Here is a 25,079-nt window from a genome sequence, read left to right as displayed (position 1 = left end):
GCCATCTTGTAGTGTCAAAACTCACTGTATAGCTGTTTATTGAGATGACTACAAGTGTAAGTAGTCTTGTATTCACGACAAGTAATCACTTATCATACATATCGGATTCCCACTCCAAGTACTGAAAATGAAATACTGTCACTCTAAATGTAAAAATATAGAAAAAAATCTAATGATCAACCACGAATACTGACATTTACCTTAAATTTCCAATTGCTTCCATTTACTAGTATCCAACTCAGTTTCCCCCCTAACTTTACGAATTGCTCTCACCAATTACGTGTAAAAAATATTTTTTTCTCTCTCTCAAAGATCATAAGTGATGGTATAATGTAGCCATCAAAACAAGTATTCGAACCCATGTAATATTAGTAACACATCGGTGCTCCAATGCGTGATGCCACCGCTGCTGTCTGTAATCCTGAAGGAAAATTGTAATATACAAGATATTAATAGAAAGAGAGATTCTGCAAGTTAAATGTGTATCTCCCAGCATTGCAAGAGCTTCGGACTACCCACACACGTCTCCGAGATCCAACCCCGGATATACCAGGAAATCATATTATAAGATATTTATACATAGATAAATTTGACACGGGGGGATGTTAGTATAATGTCACATCAAGGAACACAGATATAAGGCAGAAACAAGCAAGTAGAGTGTAACATCAGTACAGTAGTCAAAAACATTTTATCACTCCTTCATGAACAATATACATAGTCTTAATATACATAGCTTTATAATTTCATTTGTCTAAACGGTCACTAGTTTCTAATATGCAGAGGTCATGTTAAGGCAAAACATCTCTGGTGTTAGATACTATACAAGATAAGAATATTATTCACAGACTGGTTTATTACATAATTCTGACATTTCTCTTTCACCACACAAGGTGAACAGTCTAATCTCCTAAGAAAAATTGTAGTTCAGGGTCTAAATTTAATCCTTCCTCAACTGCTCGTAAGACCATAATCCATCTCGCTTCTCTACGTCTCAGTTTCAGAATTCTATTCCCGCCTCTCCTATCTAGACTAACATGTTCTATTCCATGATATGTAAATTTATGGTTGACAGAGTCGTTCCGATTTTGGATAGCATGGGAGGCAATGGGGTATCGTGTATCCCCATTCTTGAGGGCACGGAAATGTTCCATCATCCGATCTTTCAATCGTCTCACAGTACTTCCAACATAAATTTTTCCGCACGTACATGCTATTATATAAATAACAAACGTGGTCTCGCAATTTATAAATTATTGAATCTCGAAAGTACCTGTATTGTTATATTCAAAAGATGATATTTTCTTAGTGGCCCATCTACAACAACTGCATAGGCCACAGTAGTAAAAACCTGAAGGTTTAGTACGTAACCAATGTTCTGTCTGTAAGGGTTTACTAAGTTTAGGGTAACTCGGACTCACCATATTTGCAATTGTAGTACCTTTTCGAAATGTCAAACTGGGCTTGTCAGTTAAAAAGGGTACTATGTCACCATCTGTTCTCAATAGATGCCAATGTTTATCTAGAATGGCATACAGTTTGTGACTCCCTGCTCCAAAATTGGTAATCATTCTCACCTTCTGCAGATTCTTAGTCCCCTCACTGTTATTCCTGGATTTTAGTGTATCTTCTCTCCTAAGTTTAGAAGCTCTGTCATAGGCTTTCATAATAACCTTATCTTTATAGCCTCTGTTTTTAAATCTTCTGGTCATATCCCTGAGATTCGCATTAAGGTCACCATCATCCGAACAATTCCTCCTGGCTCTCAACATCTCACCAAAAGGAATAGCATCAATTTGGCTTTTTGGGTGGCAACTATCTGCACGTAAGAGTGCATTACAACTAGTTTCCTTCCGGAACATTCTACTACATAATTTGTTATCTTTCACAAACAGTTCAATGTCCTAAAAAGTAAGATGTTTATGATCAAAGTGAGTAGTAAATGACATATTCTGGTTATTAGAATTAAGGTAGGAAAAGAATAAGTTAAGTTCCTCTGGGGTACCCCTCCAAATCAATAGACAATCATCAATGAATCGTCCCCAGAAATAAATATGGTCTATCCAGTTCTGACCTTAGGGCCCCAGGTCCACTCCGCCTCCAGGCGTCCCATGAAGAGGTTCGCGAAGGACGGAGCAAATCTGGAACCCGTTGCAGTTCCGAGTTTCTGTCTATACCATGTGTCCTCATACAGAAAAAAATTATTCTCCGGCACCATTTTGGTCATTTCTAAAATCATCATTGTGTGATCTAGGTATTCAGCTGGTCTTTGGTTCAGAAAATGTTCTAGAGCCTGTATACCTAGCTCGTGGTTTATGTTGGAATGTAAAGAAACAACATCTAAGGTTGCTAAAATCATATCAGACTCCCAGTTAACATCATTCATAATATTAAGAATATGTTTAGTATCTTCTATATGAGAAGGCAGATTCTGTACAAATGGTCTCAAATACAGGTCTACAAATTGTGAAAGTCTTTCTGTAGGTCCACCAATTCCAGATATTAAGGGCCTGCCTGGTGGTTTCTGACGATTTTTATGTATTTTCGGCAGGGTATACAGGCATGGGGCCCTCGGACATTCGACTCTCAAATACAAATATTCCTCATGATCAATTAAAGTACATTCATACCATTGTTTCAATTTAGTATTGATCATAGTCATAGTCATAGGTAATGGGTTAGTACTTATTTTCTCATAATACCTAGAATCACTGAGTTGCGAGAACATTTCAGAATCATAGTCTTTTTTGTCCATAACCACGATGTTGCCACCTTTATCGGCAATACGTATTATGATATCAGGTTGCATTGATAGTTCTTTGAGAGCTAACCTTTCATCGTAATTTAAGTTACCTCCGATATGTCTCTTTTTGTTATTATGTGAACTGTCAGCAGGCAATGTGGTTGATGCTTTTTACAAATCTGTGACCGCTGACATAGACAATCTGATCAAAAGAGAACATAATAACAAAAAGAGACATATCGGAGGTAACTTAAATTACGATAAAAGGTTAGCTCTCAAAGAACTATCATCGCAACCTGATATCATAATACGTATGGCCGATAAAGGTGGCAACATGGTGGTTATGGACAAAAAAGACTATGACTCTGAAATTTTCTCGCAACTCAGTGATTCTAGGTATTATGAGAAAATAAGTACTAACCCATTACCTATGACTATGACTATGATCAATACTAAATTGAAACAATGGTATGAATGTACTTTACTTGATCATGAGGAATATTTGTATTTGAGAGTCGAATGTCCGAGGGCCCCATGCCTGTATACCCTGCCGAAAATACATAAAAATCGTCAGAAACCACCAGGCAGGCCCATAATATCTGGAATTGGTGGACCTACAGAAAGACTTTCACAATTTGTAGACCTGTATTTGAGACCATTTGTACAGAATCTGCCTTCTCATATAGAAGATACTAAACATATTCTTAATATTATGAATGATGTTAACTGGGAGTCTGATATGATTTTAGCAACCTTAGATGTTGTTTCTTTATATTCCAACATAAACCACGAGTTAGGTATACAGGCTCTAGAACATTTTCTGAACCAAAGACCAGCCGAATACCTAGATCACACAATGATGATTTTAGAAATGACCAAAATGGTGCTGGAGAATAATTTTTTTCTGTATGAGGATACATGGTATAGACAGAAACTCGGAACTGCGATGGGTTCCAGATTTGCTCCGTCCTTCGCGAACCTCTTCATGGGACGCTTAGAGGCGGAGTGGATCTGGGGCCCTAAAGGTCAGAACTGGATAGACCATATTTATTTCTGGGGACGATTCATTGATGATTGTCTATTGATTTGGAGGGGTACCCCAGAGGAACTTAACTTATTCTTTTCCTACCTTAATTCTAATAACCAGAATATGTAATTTACTACTCACTTTGATCATAAACATCTTACTTTTTTGGACATTGAACTGTTTGTGAAAGATGACAAATTATGTAGTAGAATGTTCCGGAAGGAAACTAGTTGTAATTCACTCTTACGTGCAGATAGTTGCCACCCAAAAAGCCAAATTGATGCTATTCCTTTTGGTGAGATGTTGAGAGCCAGGAGGAATTGTTAGGATGATGGTGACTTTAATGCGAATCTCAGGATATGACCAGAAGATTGAAAAACAGAGGCTATAAAGATAAGGTTATTATGAAAGCCTATGACAAAGCTTCTAAACTTAGGAGAGAAGATACACTAACATCCAGGAATAACAGTGAGGGGACTAAGAATCTGCAGAAGGTGAGAATGATTATTACCAATTTTGGAGCAGGGAGTCACAAACTGTATGCCATTCTAGATAAACATTGGCATCTATTGAGACCAGATGGTGACATAGTACCCTTTTTAACTGACAAGCCCAGTTTGACATTTCGAAAAGGTACTACAATTGCAAATATGGTGAGTCCGAGTTACCCTAAACTTCTTAAACCCATACAGACAGAACATTGGTTACGTACTAAACCTTCAGGTTTTTACTACTGTGGCCTATGCAGTTGTTGTAGATGGGCAACTAAGAAATATCATCTTTTGAATATAACAATACAGGTACTTTCAAGATTCAATCATTTATAAATTGCGAGACCACGTTTGTTATTTATATAATAGCATGTACGTGCGGAAAAATTTATGTTGGAAGTACTGTGAGACGATTGAAAGATCGGATGATGGAACATTTCCGTGCCCTCAAGAATGGGGATACACTATACCCCATTGCCTCCCATGCCATCCAAAATCGGAACGACTCTGTCAACCATTGATTTACATATCATGGAATAGAACATGTTAGTCTAGATAGGAGAGGCGGGAATAGAATTCTGAAACTGAGACGTAGAGAAGCGAGATGGATTATGGTCTTACGAGCAGCTGAGGAAGGATTAAATTTAGACCCTGAACTACAATTTTTCTTAGGAGATTAGACTGTTCACCATGTCTGGTGTAAGAGAAATGTCAGAATTATGTAATAAACCAGTCTGTGAATAATATTCTTATCTTGTATAGTATCTAACACCAGAGATGTTTTGCCTTATCATGACCTCTGCGCATTAGAAACTAGTGACCGTTTAGACAAATGAAATTATAAAGCTCAGTATATTAAGACTATGTATATTGTTCATGAAGGAGTGATAAAATGTTTTTGACTACTGTGCTGATGTTACACTCTACTTGCTTGTTTCTGCCTTATATCTGTGTTCCTCGATGTGACATTATACTAACATCCCCGTGTCAAATTGATCTATGTATAAATATCTTATAATATGATTTCCTGGTATATCTGGGGTTGGATCTCGGAGACGTGTGTGGGTAGTCCGAAGCTCTTGCAATGCAGGGAGATACACATTTAATTTGCAGTATCTCTATATCTATTAATATCTTGTATATTACAATTTTCCTTCAGGATTACAGACGTTAGCGGTGGCATCACGCATTGGAGCACCGATGTGTTACTAATATTACATGGGTTCGAATACTTGTTTTGATGGCTACATTATACCATCACTTATGATCTTTGAGAGAGAGAAAAAAATATTTTTTTACACGTAATTGGTGAGAGCAATTCGTAAAGTTAGAGGAGTAACTGAGTTGGATACTAGTAAATGGAAGCAATTGGAAATTTAAGGTAAATGTCAGTATTCGTGGTTGATCATTAGAGTTTTTTCTATATTTTTACATTTAGAGTGACAGTATTTCATTGCCAGTACTTGGAGTGGGAATCCGACATGTATGATAAGTGATTACTTGTTGTGAATACAAGACTACTTACACTTGTAGTCATCTCAATAAACAGCTATACAGTGAGTTTTGACACTACAAGATGGCGACCATTTACGGATATTTTTGTAAACAGGCTATTTAACGAAAATGGCGCTCGTGTTGCACGCTAGTTGCCGAATGTGATTCTGATGAGAGCGTACTCGCCGGCTACGGGAGGTAAGCTGTGTGGTTTTTAGTGAGACTTTGCCTGAACTTTAGCCACCTAATTGTGGTATATAAGAACTATATGTTCTTTCTTTTTCTTTTGACAATAGCAATATTACACGTACTCGTGTTTGCGAGATTCAGGAGAATACGGCAAATTCGTGACTTAACAATAATGATGGTTTTGATTACGTTGTGGAGAAAGTTATTTTGAATAGAAGTGAGTGATACGATAACTGATTAAGTATTGACCGACTTGATACTTTATTACTAGGATGTTTTAGTGAGACTACTGTACTTAATTTGTTACAGGAAGTGTTTGGCACATGTATAGTGATTGGAATACTACTGTGGATTTATACAATTGAGGATCGTCTTTACTTTTTGACTTTCGCTAGAGTGAGTATACTATTAGTATAAATATCGTTTCCGATGGTGCAAGCTCCTATAAGTTGCGGTACTAAGGATTGCCTCCTATCGTTTCAGAGCCCGACTTTTGGTTATATTATTGGAAATCCTATATAAATGAAGAGTACTTAATCTGGTAAATTATTTCTATATACCCATTACTGACAACTTTGGGACTTTGGGTCTTTTCTTGTATTATTTTTACACCAGGGTATGCACTATCATATTCGGGCGTTCCATAATTTGGTTATTGTACAAATCACATGGATCCTATGAACTTGACCCTACACGTAGGTGTTCACCCTACCCTAATTATTAATTGCAAAGAATTGTTATGAATCTTGAGTTGTAAATACTACTATCTTCTCGGCTTGCAGCCCTGAAGAAGTCGAATGGCATGACATTAATGCCAGACGAAACACGTGTTGGCTGCTATTGTTTGATTGATGGAAAACAGGATTGAAATAAAAGGAAATGATGCTGTAACAACATACCTTGGTGTTTCAATAGTGGCGACTCTACTATTTTGGATTTGAGTTTTGACACTCTGGAATCTAAATACTGTGGACAATTACTAAATATATCTGGACTGACGGAATAGTGTTGTACATATGTGATGCTCAGCAAAGATATGTATTGAATGTTTCAACCGGAAGACTTCTTCTGGGTTTGTAAGGAAGAGTGGTGACCTTCCTTTCTTTGCTTTGTAGCATATTTTCTATAGGGAGTATATACTGAATGCCATAATCTTGTTGTGCGCCCATTCTATACCTGGTCATCGCATTACAATTGCACTTATATAATAGATCACTGCAAAGCAGCACAAGAAAATTTCCTACAACACAATCCTCAAACTTGCACTTACTGGTTGTTGCGCCAGGGATAGTCTTCAGGGTGCTCTGGATGTCATTGGCTGTGATGCTGTAAATACTGAGGTCATACGGTGACCCTGGAGAAAGGTTTTGTATGATCCCTCTCTGCTGACCTCCACCAGTCACATTTGATTGAAAGATCTCATTTAGTGTGGAGCCCACCATGACCTTATATCTGTACTTGTCCTGATATGTGTCATTGGGAACTGTCCACTGCAGGGTCAGCGAGGTCTCGCTCCTGTTGACTACGATGAAGTTGCTGACTGGTGACGGCACTGAAACAAAACAATGAAAAGAAAGTTAGATTGGTTTATGTGCATTGCTTCTTGCTAGTCTACACCTAACAAAAAGAGTAGTATATGAGCGGTGTTACCAAAACTGCAAAGTCATCGGACAAACCTGCTTTATTAAGTCTCGTCAACCAATGAAAGTCAGCAGACCCATGACCAAATCTACCTCTTACTCCAACTACAGGAAACTTGGCTTCACTATGAAGTCAAACGTGCAAAATCTGGGAAATCAAGGCATATTTTCTCATTAACTGGAGTGGGGTAAAAAGGTTTGTAACTCAATTTATGCATAGAAAGCACTGGACTTTATGGAGCTTTTTAGTATTAGCGTATTAGCTTTTAGTGCGAGTGGCTCAAAATTCACATAGGAAATTCCAAAAGTTGCAAGAACACTTCTAGTCCGGACTTTGTCAGCCAGACATTGCACCTATTTCAAGCTGAAGTGGACTGGTAAAACTCAATGAATCTGAGGGAAAACATTCCAAACGTTATTCCTCCAAAAACTGACATTCTCAATAGATATTCCCATGCCACAGGAATTACCAATGGTTCTCGGTTTGATCATTCCGGGTGTGCCAATAGACATGGTAGTCATCAAATATGCAGGTGGTATTCTAATATCTGTAAATTAAAACTCAAACCTCTGCCAGAGCTTTGAGCAGAGCATGAATTTCGACTTCTCTGAGGCACACAACGGTACAGGTGTACAAGTGCTGTACACCAGGGATTTGAATTTTAGAATTGCTGGTCATCATCTACATAGATATACAAAAAGGAGAGATTTAGAATGTTCAAACAGCGCTGCCCGTTCCCCCTGGCACCACACGTATATGTTTTCTCACTTTGGCAATACCATGGACTTAGGGCTTGCCCCCCTCAACCCCCAGGTCCACATATAGTTGTTTACCTCCCATTTACAAAACCAAAACAGTATACCATACCACATACCTTTGCTGCCTGCCCTTTCATTGCATTGCATTCAGAATTGGCCTACAATGCGTTGTGCACGATTGCTCATATTTTTCATGGATATCTTTGGGAATGATCTCGGCTTAAACATGCCAAGCCTCTAGGGAACATTCCACATGCCCCTATTAGCGACTTTATTGGGTTTTATGACATGTGAATAACATTATACTTGACACTTTGCAGTGGTTTGACGTTGCTTCACTTTATAGCTTCAACATGTTTTTACATGCAACTCACTATGTTCTCCCAAACAACATGCACAAAACTCTGTTTAAACACTGGGGTTATCCTAGAACTTTACTGGAGAAGAGACCAATTTAATATTTTGCTGAATAAAGAGTTCTAACTTATGTTGTAATTCACGCACAATCAAAATCATGTTCTAAAATGTCGCTGTTAATGTATTAGGAGTAGGTTTTATGTTGAGGGGGTAAAATACATAATGTAATGGTGACAGCTGCATTATCAGAGACCACAATAGGTTCAATCGATGAAGAAATTGTCTCTAAAAGCTGGGAAGCATCTACAAGTAGATAATCAATACTTCAGAAACTATTGTGTGGTGGAGAGAAGAAGGTGAAGTCGCTCCCTGAAGGATTATGCAAATGTCAAATATCCATAAGGTTTTGGGTAGAGCAGAGATTATGCATGTTTTTTAGCCCTGGGAGGTTTGTATTTAAAAGCGGATTTACTGTTTGAAATATGTCCACTGGTAAGTTAAAGTCCCCACATAGGATAATATGGAGTAGGAAGGAGATGGACAAGTATTAAGCTTGGATAATTCCTAGTTTTCCGAGATGAGGGAAAGGACACCGTTTTTCTTTCCGATCGCTGCAGAACATGTCAAGTCATGGACCGAGCCATAGCGCAACAAAAGAGCATCTTTACATCCTATTTTTCGTTTTTTGAAGAAAAACTATGTCACTAGGTTATGTAGAAGTCGGAAATGTTCTTTTGTTTCACTGGATGGTTAAGGCCCTTGGTATTAAGCAAGATTACTTTTTAAGGATACCCTTAGTTTCTGGTAATGAATATCATTTTTAGGAGTCTTAATGAGCTGAAAGGTGTGGGTGAAGTAGGCACTAAGCTACTTGCTGAGAGAGTTACAGAATAGAATAGAAGAATATTGGAGAAGGCAGCAAGAGAGTGAGAAGAAGCAGACCGAAACAGAACACATATAGGAGGAAAACAGGAAGCATGAGAGAAAAACATGATAGGACAAATAGAACGCAAATACAAGAAATGAAACACCACCCCAAGCATAGAGTGGGGGAGTCCTAGAAAGACAAGGTCTATTGAACGGAACTGTGAGGAAACCAAGTCAAAAGGAACCCCCCCCCCGGGCTTCAAGGAACCAATAAAACAGCAAGAATATAGAAATGAGACTGGGAAGATGACCCAAGTGAGGTACAATATCACAGCAGCGATAATGCTCTCTGCATTAGTGAGTCTGACATTTAGGTCTTTCATAATTCCTGCCACCTCGACTTGTAATAGGTCCATGGTTAGTCCTAGGGCTCTGGGATACATCATGTACCATTGTAGTGTAGTTCCTATTTTCCCAATAGGCCCTGCGCATTGGAATAACATAAACAGTAGTATCGACGTAGAAGTGCGGATCTTCCAGGCCTCTACTGACTATGCTAAACTTAATTGGGTTTGTTTCCAACTAGCTCAGAGGTCACTGGAAACTTTCTTGACTGAATAGGAAGTGATCAGCTTCCCTGGTACAGACAAGAAGGGATTCAGTTTTCCAACAACCGTGCAACATGACAACTTTGCTCCTCAGATAAGAGTCAATCTCTAGGGTCGTGTGAAACAATAGACAGTTATTTTACTCAGTCAGTTGTTGTGCAGATTACTTTCACAATATGTAGAGAATAGAGAGACGGGCGTTTTCAATAAAGGGTAACATTTATTGAACAGTCTTTCTTCTCGTACAAGAGAAATGAATTGCCACAATTGCAAGACTTGTTATTATAAAAAGTACATACAGTAAGATGAGTATTGCGAAATAATACTGTAAAAGCATTGATATGGTTTCTTAGCCATACAATGGTTTAAAATGAATAAAACATATATACATTCATATATACATTAGGCTAAAATACTCAACTGGTGCTTCTAACTACGCCTACCCCAGTGTACCTGACCTAAGCCTAATACTTGGGAGGGGAGTAAGTAAGTAGCTTTTAGTTAAGTTGGTTTTGCCAAGGTTTGCTTCAAGAATTCTCTCTAAGGGTTTAGTCAACACCATACCTCTGGAATAGAATGATGGAGGCCTGGTATCTCCTTCAGGGAACTCGATATCCCAGTCACCCGCAAGGGTAGGCTGGAAACGCCGGAGCTGGATTTCTCAGCAAGAGAAAAGACAGCGTCTCTCTCAGCGCGTCGAGGAGGAGGAGGAGGGGCAGCGTCCGCGGGCAGCTTGCATCTGCTGGGCTCTTGCAGGGGACGGCTGTTCAGCTCCTAAGTTCACCACACCACCGTTCGCTCGTTAGCAGCGATAGCAGCTATGGTATCATAAGCATAACAGCAGCTTCAGCGAAACAGCAGCAACATTAGCGAAACAGCGTTTGCTTAAGGCAACGTTGGTAATATTTATACCTGAAAGGTGCCTTGTTTGACGTAAGTTTTTGGACATAAGACGTCAATAAAGATGTCACTAGGAAGTGATTGTCTATCAGTGCTCATTAGAGTTCTATTACTAATCAAAACATAGCAAGCGGGGCTTTCCCAGGGTGCTGAGTTTTTATCTTGTTGAAGAACTCGGAGTGTTAATCTAGGAATCTTAGATAGTAACTTCTGCTATGTCATTGCACTAATTGGCTGCAAAGAAAGTGGCAGAGGAAGCGATTCTGAAATGTGGCTCTGTTCGTGTGAGGCCAGAGACGAGTTTCTGAATATTGCATTTGATCGGTTATGCCAATATAGGGAATAAATGGATTTATAGCCGTATAGGGGCATAAGGTCACAGTATCGATCAGGGTCCTAGATTAGAACGCAACACCATTGTTTACATTTTTCATAATAGCTTCTAACGTGGATGCATGATCAGCCTCATCTTGAAGTTGGCGGTTCCTGCTTTGCCCTTTTCAGAGTACCCTTACTGTCTTTCTCTTTAGGATCCTTAGAGTCCGCCATGATGTGGAGCGGCATGAAGAGCACCAGGAGTTGCAAGGTTGGGCACCCCTGTCCAGAGTATAGTTGAAAAAACAGAGAAAGAGGCCGCCGGAAACAAGGAAATGATGTGTGTTTAAGCTCAGCAATCAAATGAGCTCGAGTCTGTGATTGAGAAAGAGCATAAACATAGAAACAGGATTACAATGGACAACACAATGCCAAGTTGCAAGGAGATTGTACAAGCGCACTGTGAAAGCTTGGAATTGTATAATGACTCAGCTGTACTATTCATCAAACGCTAGTGGGTATAGACACAGAGCGAGCTATCAGCAAGAACAGAGACAGGGAAGATGTGTGGCAACTGAAACAAAGTACGGGTCTCATCTTAAGTTCTTTGTTTCACGCGCCACCAGGAGCCGATGTTGCTTCCTGGTCAGCCCAGCATCAGCTGTAGTCCCACGCACCACCACTGGGAACTCTTCTTCCCAATGAGTCTACAGATTAGTGCACATTGTTGTGACTCAGCACATAATATGGACAGGTGCACTATGAAGGGCTCACAGTGACTTTATCCTGCTTACAATTCAATAGAATGAACTCTCAGAGGAAGTAGGTGTTCAGAGGGTCTCCTTAGAAGTGGTGAAGCAAAAGAAGGCCGGAGCATGATATGGTGGCAAGCTCGAGCATGTACAAGCCGCCCTGAATGAATCCTCATGGACACCTACCATGACATCAGGAGCAAGCAGGAGATACATTTGTCTCTTTAGACACTACAGGGACTGCGCTGACATAGACTGATGCAATCCAGTAAGTACGGTGCTGCCGACTGAGTTGGCGGTCTTCTGAAATGGTATAAATGAGTGGGGCACCAAGAGCGCCTGAGGCCGCTCCACACTAATGTTCGCACCCCCTGCCAAAAGGAGATCCAGGACAGCGCAATACTGGGTCAGGAGCCTTGTTCAGAAGCAGCATCAGCACAAAGACAGGGTATTCAGAGGTCGTAGAACTTCAGACCTCCATTCGGGGAAATCTATAAGTCAGGCGCCGCCAATTTATGTAGGTCATGGAGGAACCACTGCACACATCAACTAGCAGAATCCACAGCTGCTGCTTCACTTCTGCAGCTAATGAGTAAAGGTGCCAAGGATTTAATTATTTCTCCATAAATCTGGTATTGGTGCAGAAGTAAAACATACTGAAACGCGGAGAAGCACTGGCGAATAACCTGGAGCTCAGAAGAGTACCACCATTTTGCTTGGGCTCCAAACCACGCCCCCTAATAATCCCATTTGTGGCAGCCAATGTCAGTCAGGGCATGTCCGGGAGGGCTGAGAACATGGAGGTGATTGCTTAGTGCATGCCCAGCTTTTTAAAAAGTTATGTCCTGGTGGTGAGGGAGATGGTTTGGAGCTGTGAAGCACTACCACCCCGGTGGTGCCCTTCTTACTGATGTGACAAACACTCAGCGTTATTATAGCACAGCACTGTCACCCTCATGGGTATCTAGGCGCAGTGGATGTGACATCTCCGTTGAAGAGCCAGGTCAGAAACAAGCAAAGAAATGAAAAATAAAGACCAGAAACATGCAGAAAGAGGCAAAATAATGGGCAGAAAGGTGCAGAAAAAAGAAAAAAATGTCAGAAACGAGCAGAAAAGGCAAAATAATGGGCAGAACGAGCAGATAGAGTCTCTGTGCTTTTTCCTCTAAATTGGTTATGGTAAGTACTTAGATACATCCCATATTGGGTACTGGTGTACCCTTATAAATCTCACTGCTGCCACCAATGTAGGAGGCTGGCTTAGCATATGGTGCACACTTATGTAGGTGTGCACCCTGCACTAATCCAGACAACCCTTATGGAGATTTGTCATGGGACAAGATTCAGATCAAGATACCTCTTCCTCTTCGACCGTCTGAGTACTCTGGGCTTCACTGGACTTCGCTATGGGCACCAGTGCTGTAAATGGGAAGACTCCTGCTGCTCCTGGTCTCGTTGCCCTGCTCGTATTCTGCAACGTCTGTGTCTGTGCTCCATACAGGAACCTTCCAAAGCATTTGGGCATACAAGACACCTGAAAGGATTCTGCCTTGAAGTGAAGAATTCACTTTCCTACTCTGCAGGCACCGCAACCAAGCTATTGAGTCTGCTACTCCTCGGTTCCAAAAGGCTGGGCCACACAGGTCATGGTTCTACAACTCCCTTGCGGTCTGCACTGTCTTCATATCAAGTTATTAGGTCAGTATCCCTCGTTGGAACGGCAGCAACCAAACTCCTGTGCACCATTTTCCTTGTTGTTGCAAAGGCTTGTTGGCTCTCTCCCTCAAAGATCTTTGGGCTCCAAATCGCCCCCCTCTCAAGAATTTCCTGTGACCAAGATCTCCGTCCTCACTGCATCTCTTGCACTGTGGGCCTGCATCTTTGGTGAGCTGCTCGTGGTCCTCTTGCGACCTGAGTGCCTCTGGCCTGTCGGTCTGCTTGGAGGTCTTCTTTGACTCCAGTGGGATACCCTGGTTGCTCGGGCCCCCTCTGACTCCCCTGCTTATGGTGATTCATACCTTGCTGGTCTCGACACTGAACATTTTTTGCCTTCCATGCTGTTTGCAGTTGCCAAGGCTTGTTGGTGCGTCCGTCGGACACCGACCTCTCACCTCTCGACATCTTACATGGGACAACATGAATGGCTCATGGTATTGCTCAGCATCGCCTGGTCCACACAGATGCAGCTCACCGTCAACTCTCCTGCAACATGCCACTTCACACCTATGCACCCGGCTTCCCTGGGATAGGTATCCTTGTTCCTAAGGTAACCACGAGTGGGGTGGCTCTCCAAACGTTTGTCTTCCATGGAGTTTCTTCACGGTCTACTGGGCAGGGTCCCACTTTAAAATTGCAACCGCGACTTACCCATTGACTTGAATTGAGCACGCTGTTGTGTTCCCTCTCTACTCAAAGCCTCCGTGGGGTTCCTGGTTACTTACCTCAGGTGGTTCCCTGGGTCCCCAGCAGTTCTACGTCTTCTGGGTATACTTTCGACTTGAGTCGTGGTTCGCATACCACTATTTTAGTATATGGTTTGGTGCCCCCCTAGCGACCACTGTGTATTTGTGCTAATTACCTGTTTTTATTATAAAGTACTGTGTGCACTGTGTATATCTCCGGATAGGAGATATGTGTATGTGTTACTAAGTCTCTTATAATTAATACCTATTTTTATAAATATGCTGTGTGGTTCTTTTTCACTTAATCTATACCAATAAGGTAACGTTCTGGTAAAAAAAAAGCTGCTTTACACTCCTTCTGGACTAAGCCTGAAGGCTGCTCTCCAAAGCTGCACTTGGAGAGCTTTCTAAGGTTGTCTAAGATCACTAAAATCACCATAAGGGTTGTCTGGATTAGTGCAGGGTGCCCACTTACCTAAGTGTGCACCATATACTAAGCAAGCCTCCTACAAGGGACCTGGCACTTATTTTATTACATATTAAGCACTGCAGAGAACAGGCAGAGGAGGCATAAACCTAAGGCAGCAGATGGTAGCGTAACATGGGCAAGGAGAACAGGAGAACTGTTGCAGGTGGAGCTGGCATGAGGACCTGCTCGCATCCCGAGTTTCACGAACCTCCACAGGTTGAAACTTCATTGAAGGAGATAAGAGAGGGTCACCATTCCTAGGGTAGAATAGCAGTTTGGAGAATATTGCTGATCATAATTTCTCAGTATGTGTTGATTGCCATCAGGCCCAAAGAGAGAAAAGAGGAGTGGAGTGGCCAGACTGTAATAGGGCAGAACTAAAGCCACACGTCATTGGCAGTGAAAGTCAATATCTAATGGCCAGATCATGCACAAAGCAACGTGAATGTAGAAAAATGCCCTGATACACTCAGAAACACACTGTGGCGTGCCCATGCATGAAGAAACAACTGCAAGGTTAGTCCACTATCCACATCATAGGCACTGTGCATAGAGATCAACCTAAGATGTCCTCCAGCCATGATTTACACATTATTGAGCCAAACGTCATTCACTGCACATCAATAGAAGCACTAGTGCAAATATCAGACCACAGAAGCCACACCACTGTAGGCTGAGTAAAGGGATTGGGCCTCTCTATAGGATGCACAGCTTCCACAGAGAGCACAGGCACGCCCTCCCAGTAGGACAACCATGGTATAGTAATCACACTCCTTCGATCACTTATACATTATATCACTGCAAAGCAGCACAAGAAACTTTCCTACAACACAATCCTCAAACTTGCACTTACTGGTTGTTGCAGCAGGGATAGTCTTCAGGGTGCTCTGGATGTCATTGGCTGTGATGCTGTAAATACTGAGGTCATACGGTGACCCTGGAGAAAGGTTTTGTATGATCCCTCTCTGCTGACCTCCACCAGTCACATTTGATTGAAAGATCTCATTTAGTGTGGAGCCCACCATGACCTTATATCTGTACTTGTCCTGATATGTGTCATTGGGAACTGTCCACTGCAGGGTCAGCGAGGTCTCGCTCCTGTTGACTACGATGAAGTTGCTGACTGGTGACGGCACTGAAACAAAACAATGAAAAGAAAGTTAGATTGGTTTATGTGCATTGCTTCTTGCTAGTCTACACCTAACAAAAAGAGTAGTATATGAGCGGTGTTACCAAAACTGCAAAGTCATCGGACAAACCTTCTTTATTAAGTCTCGTCAACCAATGAAAGTCAGCAGACCCATGACCAAATCTACCTCTTACTCCAACTACAGGAAACTTGGCTTCACTATGAAGTCAAACGTGCAAAATCGTAGGAATCAAGGCATATTTTCTCAATAACTGGAGTGGGGTAAAAAGGTTTGTAACTCAATCTATGCATAGAAAGCACCGGACTTTATGGAGCTTTTTAGTATTAGCGTATTAGCTTTTAGTGCGAGTGGCTCAAAATTGACATAGGAAATTCCAAAAGTTGCAAGAACACTTCTAGTCCGGACTTTGTCAGCCAGACATTGCACCTATTTCAAGCTGAAGTGGACTGGTAAAACTCAATGAATCTGAGGGAAAACATTCCAAACGTTATTCCTCCAAAAACTGACATTCTCAATAGATATTCCCATGCCACAGGAATTACCAATGGTTCTCGGTTTGATCCTTCCAGGTGTGCTAATAGACATCAAATATGTAGGTGGTATTCTAATATCTGTAAATTAAAACTCAAACCTCTGCCTGAGCTTTGAGCAGAGCATGAATTTGGACTTCTCTGAGGCACACAAAGGTATAGGTGTACAAGTGCTGTACACCAGGGATTTGAATTTTAGAATTGCTGGTCATCATGTACATAGATATACAAAAAGGAGAGATTGACAACTCAGACTCTTAGATTACCACAAGTCTTTTCATTAATAGATCACCATTTTACAGCTGGTGTTGATGGCTCTGTGGACTCATGCGTCTACTCCAATAATCTGCTTTTGCCCTTAGTCACAGGGTCGAACTTCAGGAATCCAGTAAAACTGTAATTCTGCTGAAGTCGATAAAATAAGTACCACTGAATTTGGTAAAAATAAACATGTGATTCAGAGCTAAGACGTCCCAAGGGGTGAGATTATGGTTTACAAACATGTTATGTTCATTTTATTGGTTGATGGTCTTTTCCTGATTTCAACAGAACCGAAAGTGACTTTTGCAATCAAAGAAAATCATATGGGTATGCTCAGACATGTGTCCCAGGCTCCTCGAGCCACTCGAACTAAGATATATCTGGCTGAAGAGCCTCAACTAGGGTGAAACCGGTCCTAGGTTGCATGCTTTCCAGTTCAGGGAGGATCTGATCTGGCCTAGCAGTTTAGTCTGGACGTTTTGCATATAGCTGGGTCCAAAATGAGATGGCATGGTGGGTGAAAGATTATGGATTGGGATGCAGCCTGAGCAATTGCCAGTGGCTGAGATTAATACAAGCATTCCATCCATCATCCTGTTTTTATATTTTATGCCCTAAGTACGCCCGTTGTGTGACCATATGTGGGTCCCAGGCTCACTGTGCCACTGGAACCAAGGTATACTAGTCTGAAGAGCCCTAACTATGGTGAATCTAGTTCTAGGTTGCTTGTGTTCCGATTCAGGGAAGACACAGCCTGGAAGTCAGTTGGACTGTTCCCACGAGGAGCAGGGTCAAGACTAATTTGCTTAAGGCTGTGTCAAAAATCCGTTGGCATGGTGGGTGAAAAGTGATGGATTGGGATGAGGCTCGAGCGACTGCCAATGCCTGAGGTTAATTGAAGTATTCCAGCCGCCTTGTTGCTTTTGTACAAGAGTACATTCAGCCTAACTAACATTTTGGTGTTAAGTTATTAGTAGCATGAGGCATGGGCCTGATGGAGCTGCCCTTGTGTATCTATGTTACACAGTCTTCTGGTACACATGCATGATATAACAGTTATATGTGCACAGAGGTGACGCTGTGAGAGAATACTGGTTCTGGTTTGAATTTCTATCACATTATTGCCCTACTTGTCACTGGCATTCAGTTACATTATGCATTCGTAATTTGATTACAGAAACACTGAAATTGGACCATTCAGGTTAAAGAGGTCTTTACCCTGACTAACCAGAGAGACATCAGATACCAGAGCACTGGATGCTCTAAGTTTGTCCCAAATAGCTAAACCGAGTTCAGCGGAACTCCGATCATAGAAGACTCCCTCTTCACTGCTCTGCTTTGCCGGCTGGAGATCTGATTACACAGAGGTCCTTTGTGCTGCAGCTAGGCAGAGCAACAATGGTAGTGAAAATCTCCACACGCAATGTTTGATTAGTAGGGAGTCAGGAGGTTGGGTGTAAAAGTAAGGGCATCTGGTGCTGTGAACAATGATAGAAACATTCATTGTGTTTAATCTCATCCTCACAGTATTAATAGCAATCTGCTTCATACACTCCTTGGTCATGGCACATGTTCTAATTAGTAGAATATTGCAATAAATATTTATTAAACAAACATTGTGCTATTGGCAGCCAAAAATTGAAAGGACTTCTGACTAAACATTGGAGGAGAACTGGCTTTGGAACAACATGGTTTTTAGAATCCTGTCCTGAGGATTAAGGGGCTGCATGACTGACTAGAAGAAGTTTTCCCAGTAGTTGGACACTACTGACCAGGACAACCAGTTTGGTGTATCCAATTTACGCTCCATCGCGATTGTCTTTGAATTGGTCAAAGTTCACCGTGAAGTGTTGTTTTTCATAGTGCTTGACTTCTTCTAGGTGCCTTTTGCTTTAAAACTTTAAAAAGTAATATCTTTGTTACAACAAACTATTATGATGATGTGGTATGTTTTTGGTTATTATTTCTTTATTTTTCCAAATTAGTTTGGAAAATTCCATTATGTTGTATTTTTCACATTGGAATTGTCAGTGTTGCTGAAACCTAGTACACACTTCTCAGGGGATTCCCTGTTACATGTACCCTAGCTACCAGGAGTTGAGCACAGAGTCTCTCAGAACTATGTTTTGACCTAAAAGCAGTGGGTGTATGGAGTTAATAGGGTTACCAACATCCCAAATTAATAAATCCATTACTTTTTTTTATATCATTGTTTATTTCATTACATTTTATTGGTGTTCTATGGATAAGAAGAAGAAGAAGAAAAAGAACCAAACATTGTCATTGTTGAGTCAATAAAGAGGTACAAGTATCACACAATGTTTGGGTTTATGAAATGTGCAGAGGAAAAATTAGTTTGTGTATACATTATACACATAGTGATGAACCAAGGGATGATTACCTATATTATAGCATAGTATAGCCATGCACATGGGCATTTGGACCAACCGAAAATGCTGAATGAGAAGATAGAGTATCACTATGACAAATAAAGAAGAAAAATGGAAAGAAGGAAAAGTAAAACCGAGAAAGAAAAAGACATAATTGTGAGGGAAAGAGATAGAAAAGGAAGCACCAAGTGATAGAATTGAGGACATTAAGAAGGTTTGTATGATGCCTAACTGAGTTTGTATTACCGTTGGCTGAGTTTATACCTCAGAGGTGACTTGCATAAATTTATCGAGTGAGCCCCATTTTTTTGCAAGATTCTAGGGGCACCCAAAAGATTTGCCTGCATTCTCAGTATTAAGGTACTTAACCCAAGCCTACCGGGTGTGGAATGAGACATTATTCAATGATTTTTATTCTATGAGAATGACTTTGATCGTGAAGTCGGAGATCCAAAAGGGCAGAGATTCCAGGAGATCAAGGTTATTGTGTACTGTGTTTGGATCTAGCAGTATTACTGGGCAGACTAGCACAATTCATAGTTTGATGATATTATTAAACTACAATTTAATTTAGTTCCAGTAAGGAGTGAGGCACTTACAGGTAAAAACAGGTTTAAGAGTGCCTTTCAAATCTTTGGAAGTACAGCATCTGTCAGTGTCTGATATTTTTAGCTTGGATAGCTTCTCTAGGACCAGTATAATGAGCTGTTTCAAAAAGTTTAATTTGTGTAAGTGAAGGGATTATTTTATTATGAAGGGCTCGAAAGCAGATCTCCCAATATTCTGGAAATGATTATTCAATTTACCTCGAATGGGAGCGGATGAAGTATTTTTACCAGAGCTCTGAAAGGCATAAATCTTTAATGCCCTAAGCCAGTAAGGGTAGCTATAAGTAGGAAAATGCTACTTACCAGTATGTATCTGTTCTTGGCATGTAGAGCTGCAGAGTTACACACTGTGCATAGATGGCCACCTAGTGTTGGGCCCGGATGTTTGCAGTTTGTTTTGTTGTAGAAAATTCTTTGGAAGTCACAGGATAGGTGACTCCTCCTTTGGATGATACTGTGCATGGGCATCGGCTCCATCCTCCGATTGTTTTTCGCCATTAGTGTAGTGATGGAGCTGTACAAGAGGTAGTGATGTCCATGGGATTTGTATCTAATTAAGATAATACTGGAACAGATAAAGGTAGCCGGGGATGCGGGTGGGCGTGTGTAACTCTGCAGCTCTACATGCCAAGAACAGATGCATACTGGTAAGTAGCATTTTCAGTTCGAGGTATATGAGTTGCAGATTACACACTGTGCATAGATTGTATAGCAGTACCCACACCTAGCAGCGACCACCAGTATCTGTTGCAGTTGTTTGAAACAGTGTTTTAGTACAGCCTGGCCCACAGTGGATTGTTGTTTAGTTTGCACAGCTACACAGTAATGCTTTGTGAATGTGTGCGGTGTCAGCCATGTAGCTGCCTTGCATATATCTTCTAGGGGAATGTTCCCTAAGAATGCCATTGAAGCCCCTATCTTCCTTGTAAAATGGGCTTTTGGAGGAATTGTTAATGTACGTTTGGCTTTGTGGTAGCATATTTGTATGCATTTAACAATCCATCTAGTGATCCCCGATTTTGATATGGGGTTGCCTTTATGTGGCGGTGAAAAAGACACAAAAAGTTTGTTTTGTTTTACGAAAAGTTTGTGTCCTTTCTCATATAGTACAGTAATGCTCTTTTGACATCTAAGGTGTGTAGAGCTCTTTCTGCAACTGTTTGAGGCTGCAAGAAGAATACGGGCAGCTCAACTGATTGATTTAGATGGAATGGAGAAATGACTTTAGGAAGGAATTTAGTATTAGTACGAAGAACCACTTTGTTATGATGCATTTGCAGAAAGTGTTCTTGAATTGTAAATGCTTGTAGTTCACTAACTCTTCTGAGAGAAGTAATAGCTACTAGGAAAGCTACTTTCCAGGTTAGGAATTGCAATTCACATTTATGTATTGGTTCAAAGGGGGGTTCCATTAATCTTGTGAGAACAATGTTTAAGTTCCACACTGTTGCAGGTGGTGTCCTGGGAGGAATTATCCTTTTGATCCTTCCATGAAAGATTTTATAGCTGGTACTCTAAAAAGAGATAGATGTTGCCTATTTTGTAAGTATGCTGCAATGGCAGCGAGGTGTAGTCTGATAGATGTGTAGGCTAAGTTACTCTTTTGAAGGTGTAATAGATATCCTATGATGTGTTGAATAGACACGTCTAAAGGATTCATTTGGTTGTTTTGGCAGTATATGACAAACCGTTTCCACTTAACAGCATAACATGATCTAGTGGTGGGACGTCTAGCTTCTTTGATAACGTTCATACATTCTGGAGGATGGTTAAGGTAACCAAAATCAATGACCTCAGGAACCAGATTGCTAGGTTGAGGTGAGCTGGGTCTGGATGTCTGATCTCTCCAAGGTTCTGTGTTAATAGGAGTGGAGATAGTGTAGTGTAGTTCCTATTTTCCAAATAGGCCCTGCGCATTGGAATAACATAAACAGTAGTATCGACGTAGAAGTGCGGATCTTCCAGGCCTCCACTGACTATGCTAAACTTAATTGGGGTTGTTACCAACTAGCTCAGAGATCACAAAACTTTCTTGACTGAAGAGGAAGTGATCAGCTTCCCTGGCACAGACAAGAAGGGATTCAGGTTTCCAACAACCGTGCAACATGACAACTTTGCTCCTCAGATAAGAGTCAATCTCTAGGGTCGTGTGAAACAATAGACAGTTATTTTACTCAGTCAGTGGTCATGCAGTTTACTTTCACAATATGTAGAGAATAGAGAGATGGGCGTTTTCAATAAAGGGTAACATTTATTGAACAGTCTTTCTTCTCATACAAGAGAAATTAATTGCCACAATTGCAAGACTTGTTATTATAAAAAGTACGTACAGTAAGATGAGTATTGCGAAAAATAATACTGTAAAAGCATTGATATGGTTTCTTAGCCATACAATGGTTTAAAATGAATAAAACATATATACATTCATATATACATTCAGCTAAAATACTCAACTGGTGCTTCTAACTACGCCTACCCCAGTGTACCAGACCTAAGCCTAATACGTGGGAGGGGAGTAAGTAAGTAGCTTTAAGTTAAGTTGGTTTTGCCAAGGTTTGCTTCAAGAATTCTCTCTAAGGGTTTAGTCAACACCATACCTCTGGAATAGAATGATGGAGGTCTGGTATCTCCTTCAGGGGGTCGATATCCCAGTCACCCGCAAGGGTAGACTAGAAACGCCGGACCTGGATTTCTCTGCAGGAGAAAAGACAGCGTCTCTCTCAGCGCGTCGAGGAGGAGGAGGAGGGGCAGCGTCCGCGGGCAGCTTGCATCTGCTGGGATCTTGCAGGGGACGGCTGCTCAGCTCCCAGGTTCACCACACCATTGTTCGCTAGTTAGCAGCGATAGCAGCTATGGTATCATCAGCATAACAGCAACTTCAGCAGCAGCGAGACAGCGTTTGCTTAAGGCAACGTTGGTAATATTTATACCTGAAAGGTGCCTTGTTTGACGTACGTTTTTGGACACAAGACGTCATTAAAGATGTCACTAGGAAGTGATCGTCTATCAGTGCTCATTAGAGTTCTATTACTAATCAAAACATAGCAAAAGGGGATTTCCAGGTTGCTGAGTTTTTATCTTGTTGAAGAACTCGGAGTGTTAATCTAGGAATCTTAGATAGTAACTTCTGCTATGTCATTGCACTAATTGGTTGCAAAGGAAGTGGCAGAGAAAGCGATTCTGAAATGTGGCTCTGTTCGTGTGAGGCCAGAGATGAGTTTCTGAATATTGCACTTGAACGGTTTTGCCAATATAGGGAATAAATGGATTTATGGCCGAATAGGGGCATAAGGTCACAGTATCGATCAGGGTCCTAGATTAGAACGCTACACCCACTCCACAAATTCATGTTCATCAAATTACTAGAACTAAAGCAATAAGATGCATGTGTAGCATCGCCCACCCCAAAATACATATATGCATTTGAAATAGGCGTATTTGTAATACGTGAACATTTAGGTACTGTATGTTTTTGAAGCATAGAAATCATTCAAAAATTATAGCATATGAAATCAATGAACGATTATGCAAAAAGAATTACACATGAAATATCTCTGAATACAGAAGAAGGGCGAGATAATTTCATCACATATAAATGCATTGCAGTAAAATGTGCTAGAGGCTGGTGTAAAATATTATGTCTCTAGATGTATCTAAAAATAGAAGTTGAAGCTTCTGTTCTCTATGAATAGTTTCTACTTTAAGCAAAGAATTTTTTCGTGCCAAAAAAAAGGTGAATATCAAAAAGTGTTCAATTCAAAAGAATTCTTGCTGAACGGGGAAATAGAGTTCCAACGCTTTTAGCGGTTTTTGTTGTTCAAAACTGAAGGCCGAATTCAGAGTTCATGGGAACGCTGTGTGTCGGAATGCTTCTCTAAAGTTATTGTTTCTGTTCGGGTGAGAACATCATATCAGACAGGCTCTCAAAGAATTGGTCTACAAAATCAGGTGACAGTTCGACCAAATTCGATAGTGCTGTAACTTGGCAGGTGTGAGAATGATTGCTGTCATCAAAGGCTGGATCAGCAATGCTCACAGAAGGTCGTACCTGGGTGATGTTGCTTTTGTCACTTGCTCCACTGTTACCACCTAGTCGTAGCACAGGAGTCTCAACGAATGCCGTCATCAGGATTGGTAGCCGCTGGGGACAACACAATGCGTGAGCCGTTATCGGACTTAGCAAAGTATCGATATCCATTGGTACTGCTGATGGAAGTGAAAGACAGGTGTCCAACACGCACTCATCTTCGCATAGCATACATCGTAGTACAGGTAAGGTGCAATTTTGCCATATCGGTCTGAATGAAAGGAACCAGGTCATGTTTAGATCTCTCAGCCTGGCCAATCCAAGGACTCTAGTTATTCTGTCCCGGTAGCGCACTGCTAGGATTGTTTCTTCCATTCCCATAGGAGTCATGTCTGAGCTGTGGCTTGCCATAACGAAGCAGCAGGGTCAAAAATAAAATGCCTGCTACAACTCCCAAAAATAGGGGTATGCCGCCAAAAACAGAGTGGACAAAATTTGGAACGATGGTGTAAGCAGTCCCGTAAAAATCGTCTTAAATATGCCTGGGATGCCTGTGGCACTAGACATGTTAAGGAGTTGGCTCAACATTTCTACGAAATGCACGGGGCAATTTGTTGATAAAAGGTCATGAACCACCGTAGCTGTCCTTGCAACTAGGAGATCATACGTCTCTTTTGATGACGTGATGGGCACTGTTGTCTGCAAAAGCACAGACTTTATTTTGCTTAAAGTATCAATTCGTATAGAAGAGAAATGCAGACGAGGCCAGATCGGAGTCTCTATGTCTCCAGGCCCGCTCGGGAACAATGCTTGCATACAGCATTTGACCATTGAAGTTACGCTTACGAGATAACTTTTCCCTGGAAGAAGGCCACAACATCTGTGATCCGTTCTTAGAATGTGACTCCCATTCGCGAGTTGCATAAAGAAGGGCTCTATCTGCGTTGCAGGTGTGACAAGCTGGTGGCATGAAAGGTTGTTAGAATTACCTTCACAGGCTCCGTGTAAATTAATACCCTGGCACAAAAGTATACCGCTTAGTGAACGCTTACAGTTTTCACCACTAAGAAATACATTTTTGTCGCTGTCACTATAGCAT

General features: G+C 41.1%; 1 protein-coding gene across 4 annotated transcripts in view; it reads right to left on the bottom strand.

The window, feature by feature from the left end:
* PTPRH (protein tyrosine phosphatase receptor type H) overlaps positions 1 to 25,079 on the bottom strand; it is a 723,213-nt gene that overhangs the window by 229,285 nt on the left and 468,849 nt on the right. For all 4 annotated transcript variants that reach the window (XM_086930309.1, XM_086930310.1, XM_086930312.1 and 1 more), the window contains 2 exons: positions 15,867 to 16,148; positions 7,215 to 7,496 (listed from right to left, as the gene is read on the bottom strand). In XM_086930309.1, coding sequence (XP_086786435.1) covers positions 7,215 to 7,496; positions 15,867 to 16,148 — 564 coding nt within the window. The remainder of the gene's footprint in view (positions 1 to 7,214; positions 7,497 to 15,866; positions 16,149 to 25,079) is intronic.

This window comes from Lissotriton vulgaris, chromosome 7, assembly GCF_964263255.1.
Source record: "Lissotriton vulgaris chromosome 7, aLisVul1.2, whole genome shotgun sequence".
Lineage (NCBI taxonomy): Eukaryota > Metazoa > Chordata > Amphibia > Caudata > Salamandridae > Lissotriton > Lissotriton vulgaris.
This window is presented reverse-complemented; position numbering and strand designations above follow the sequence as displayed.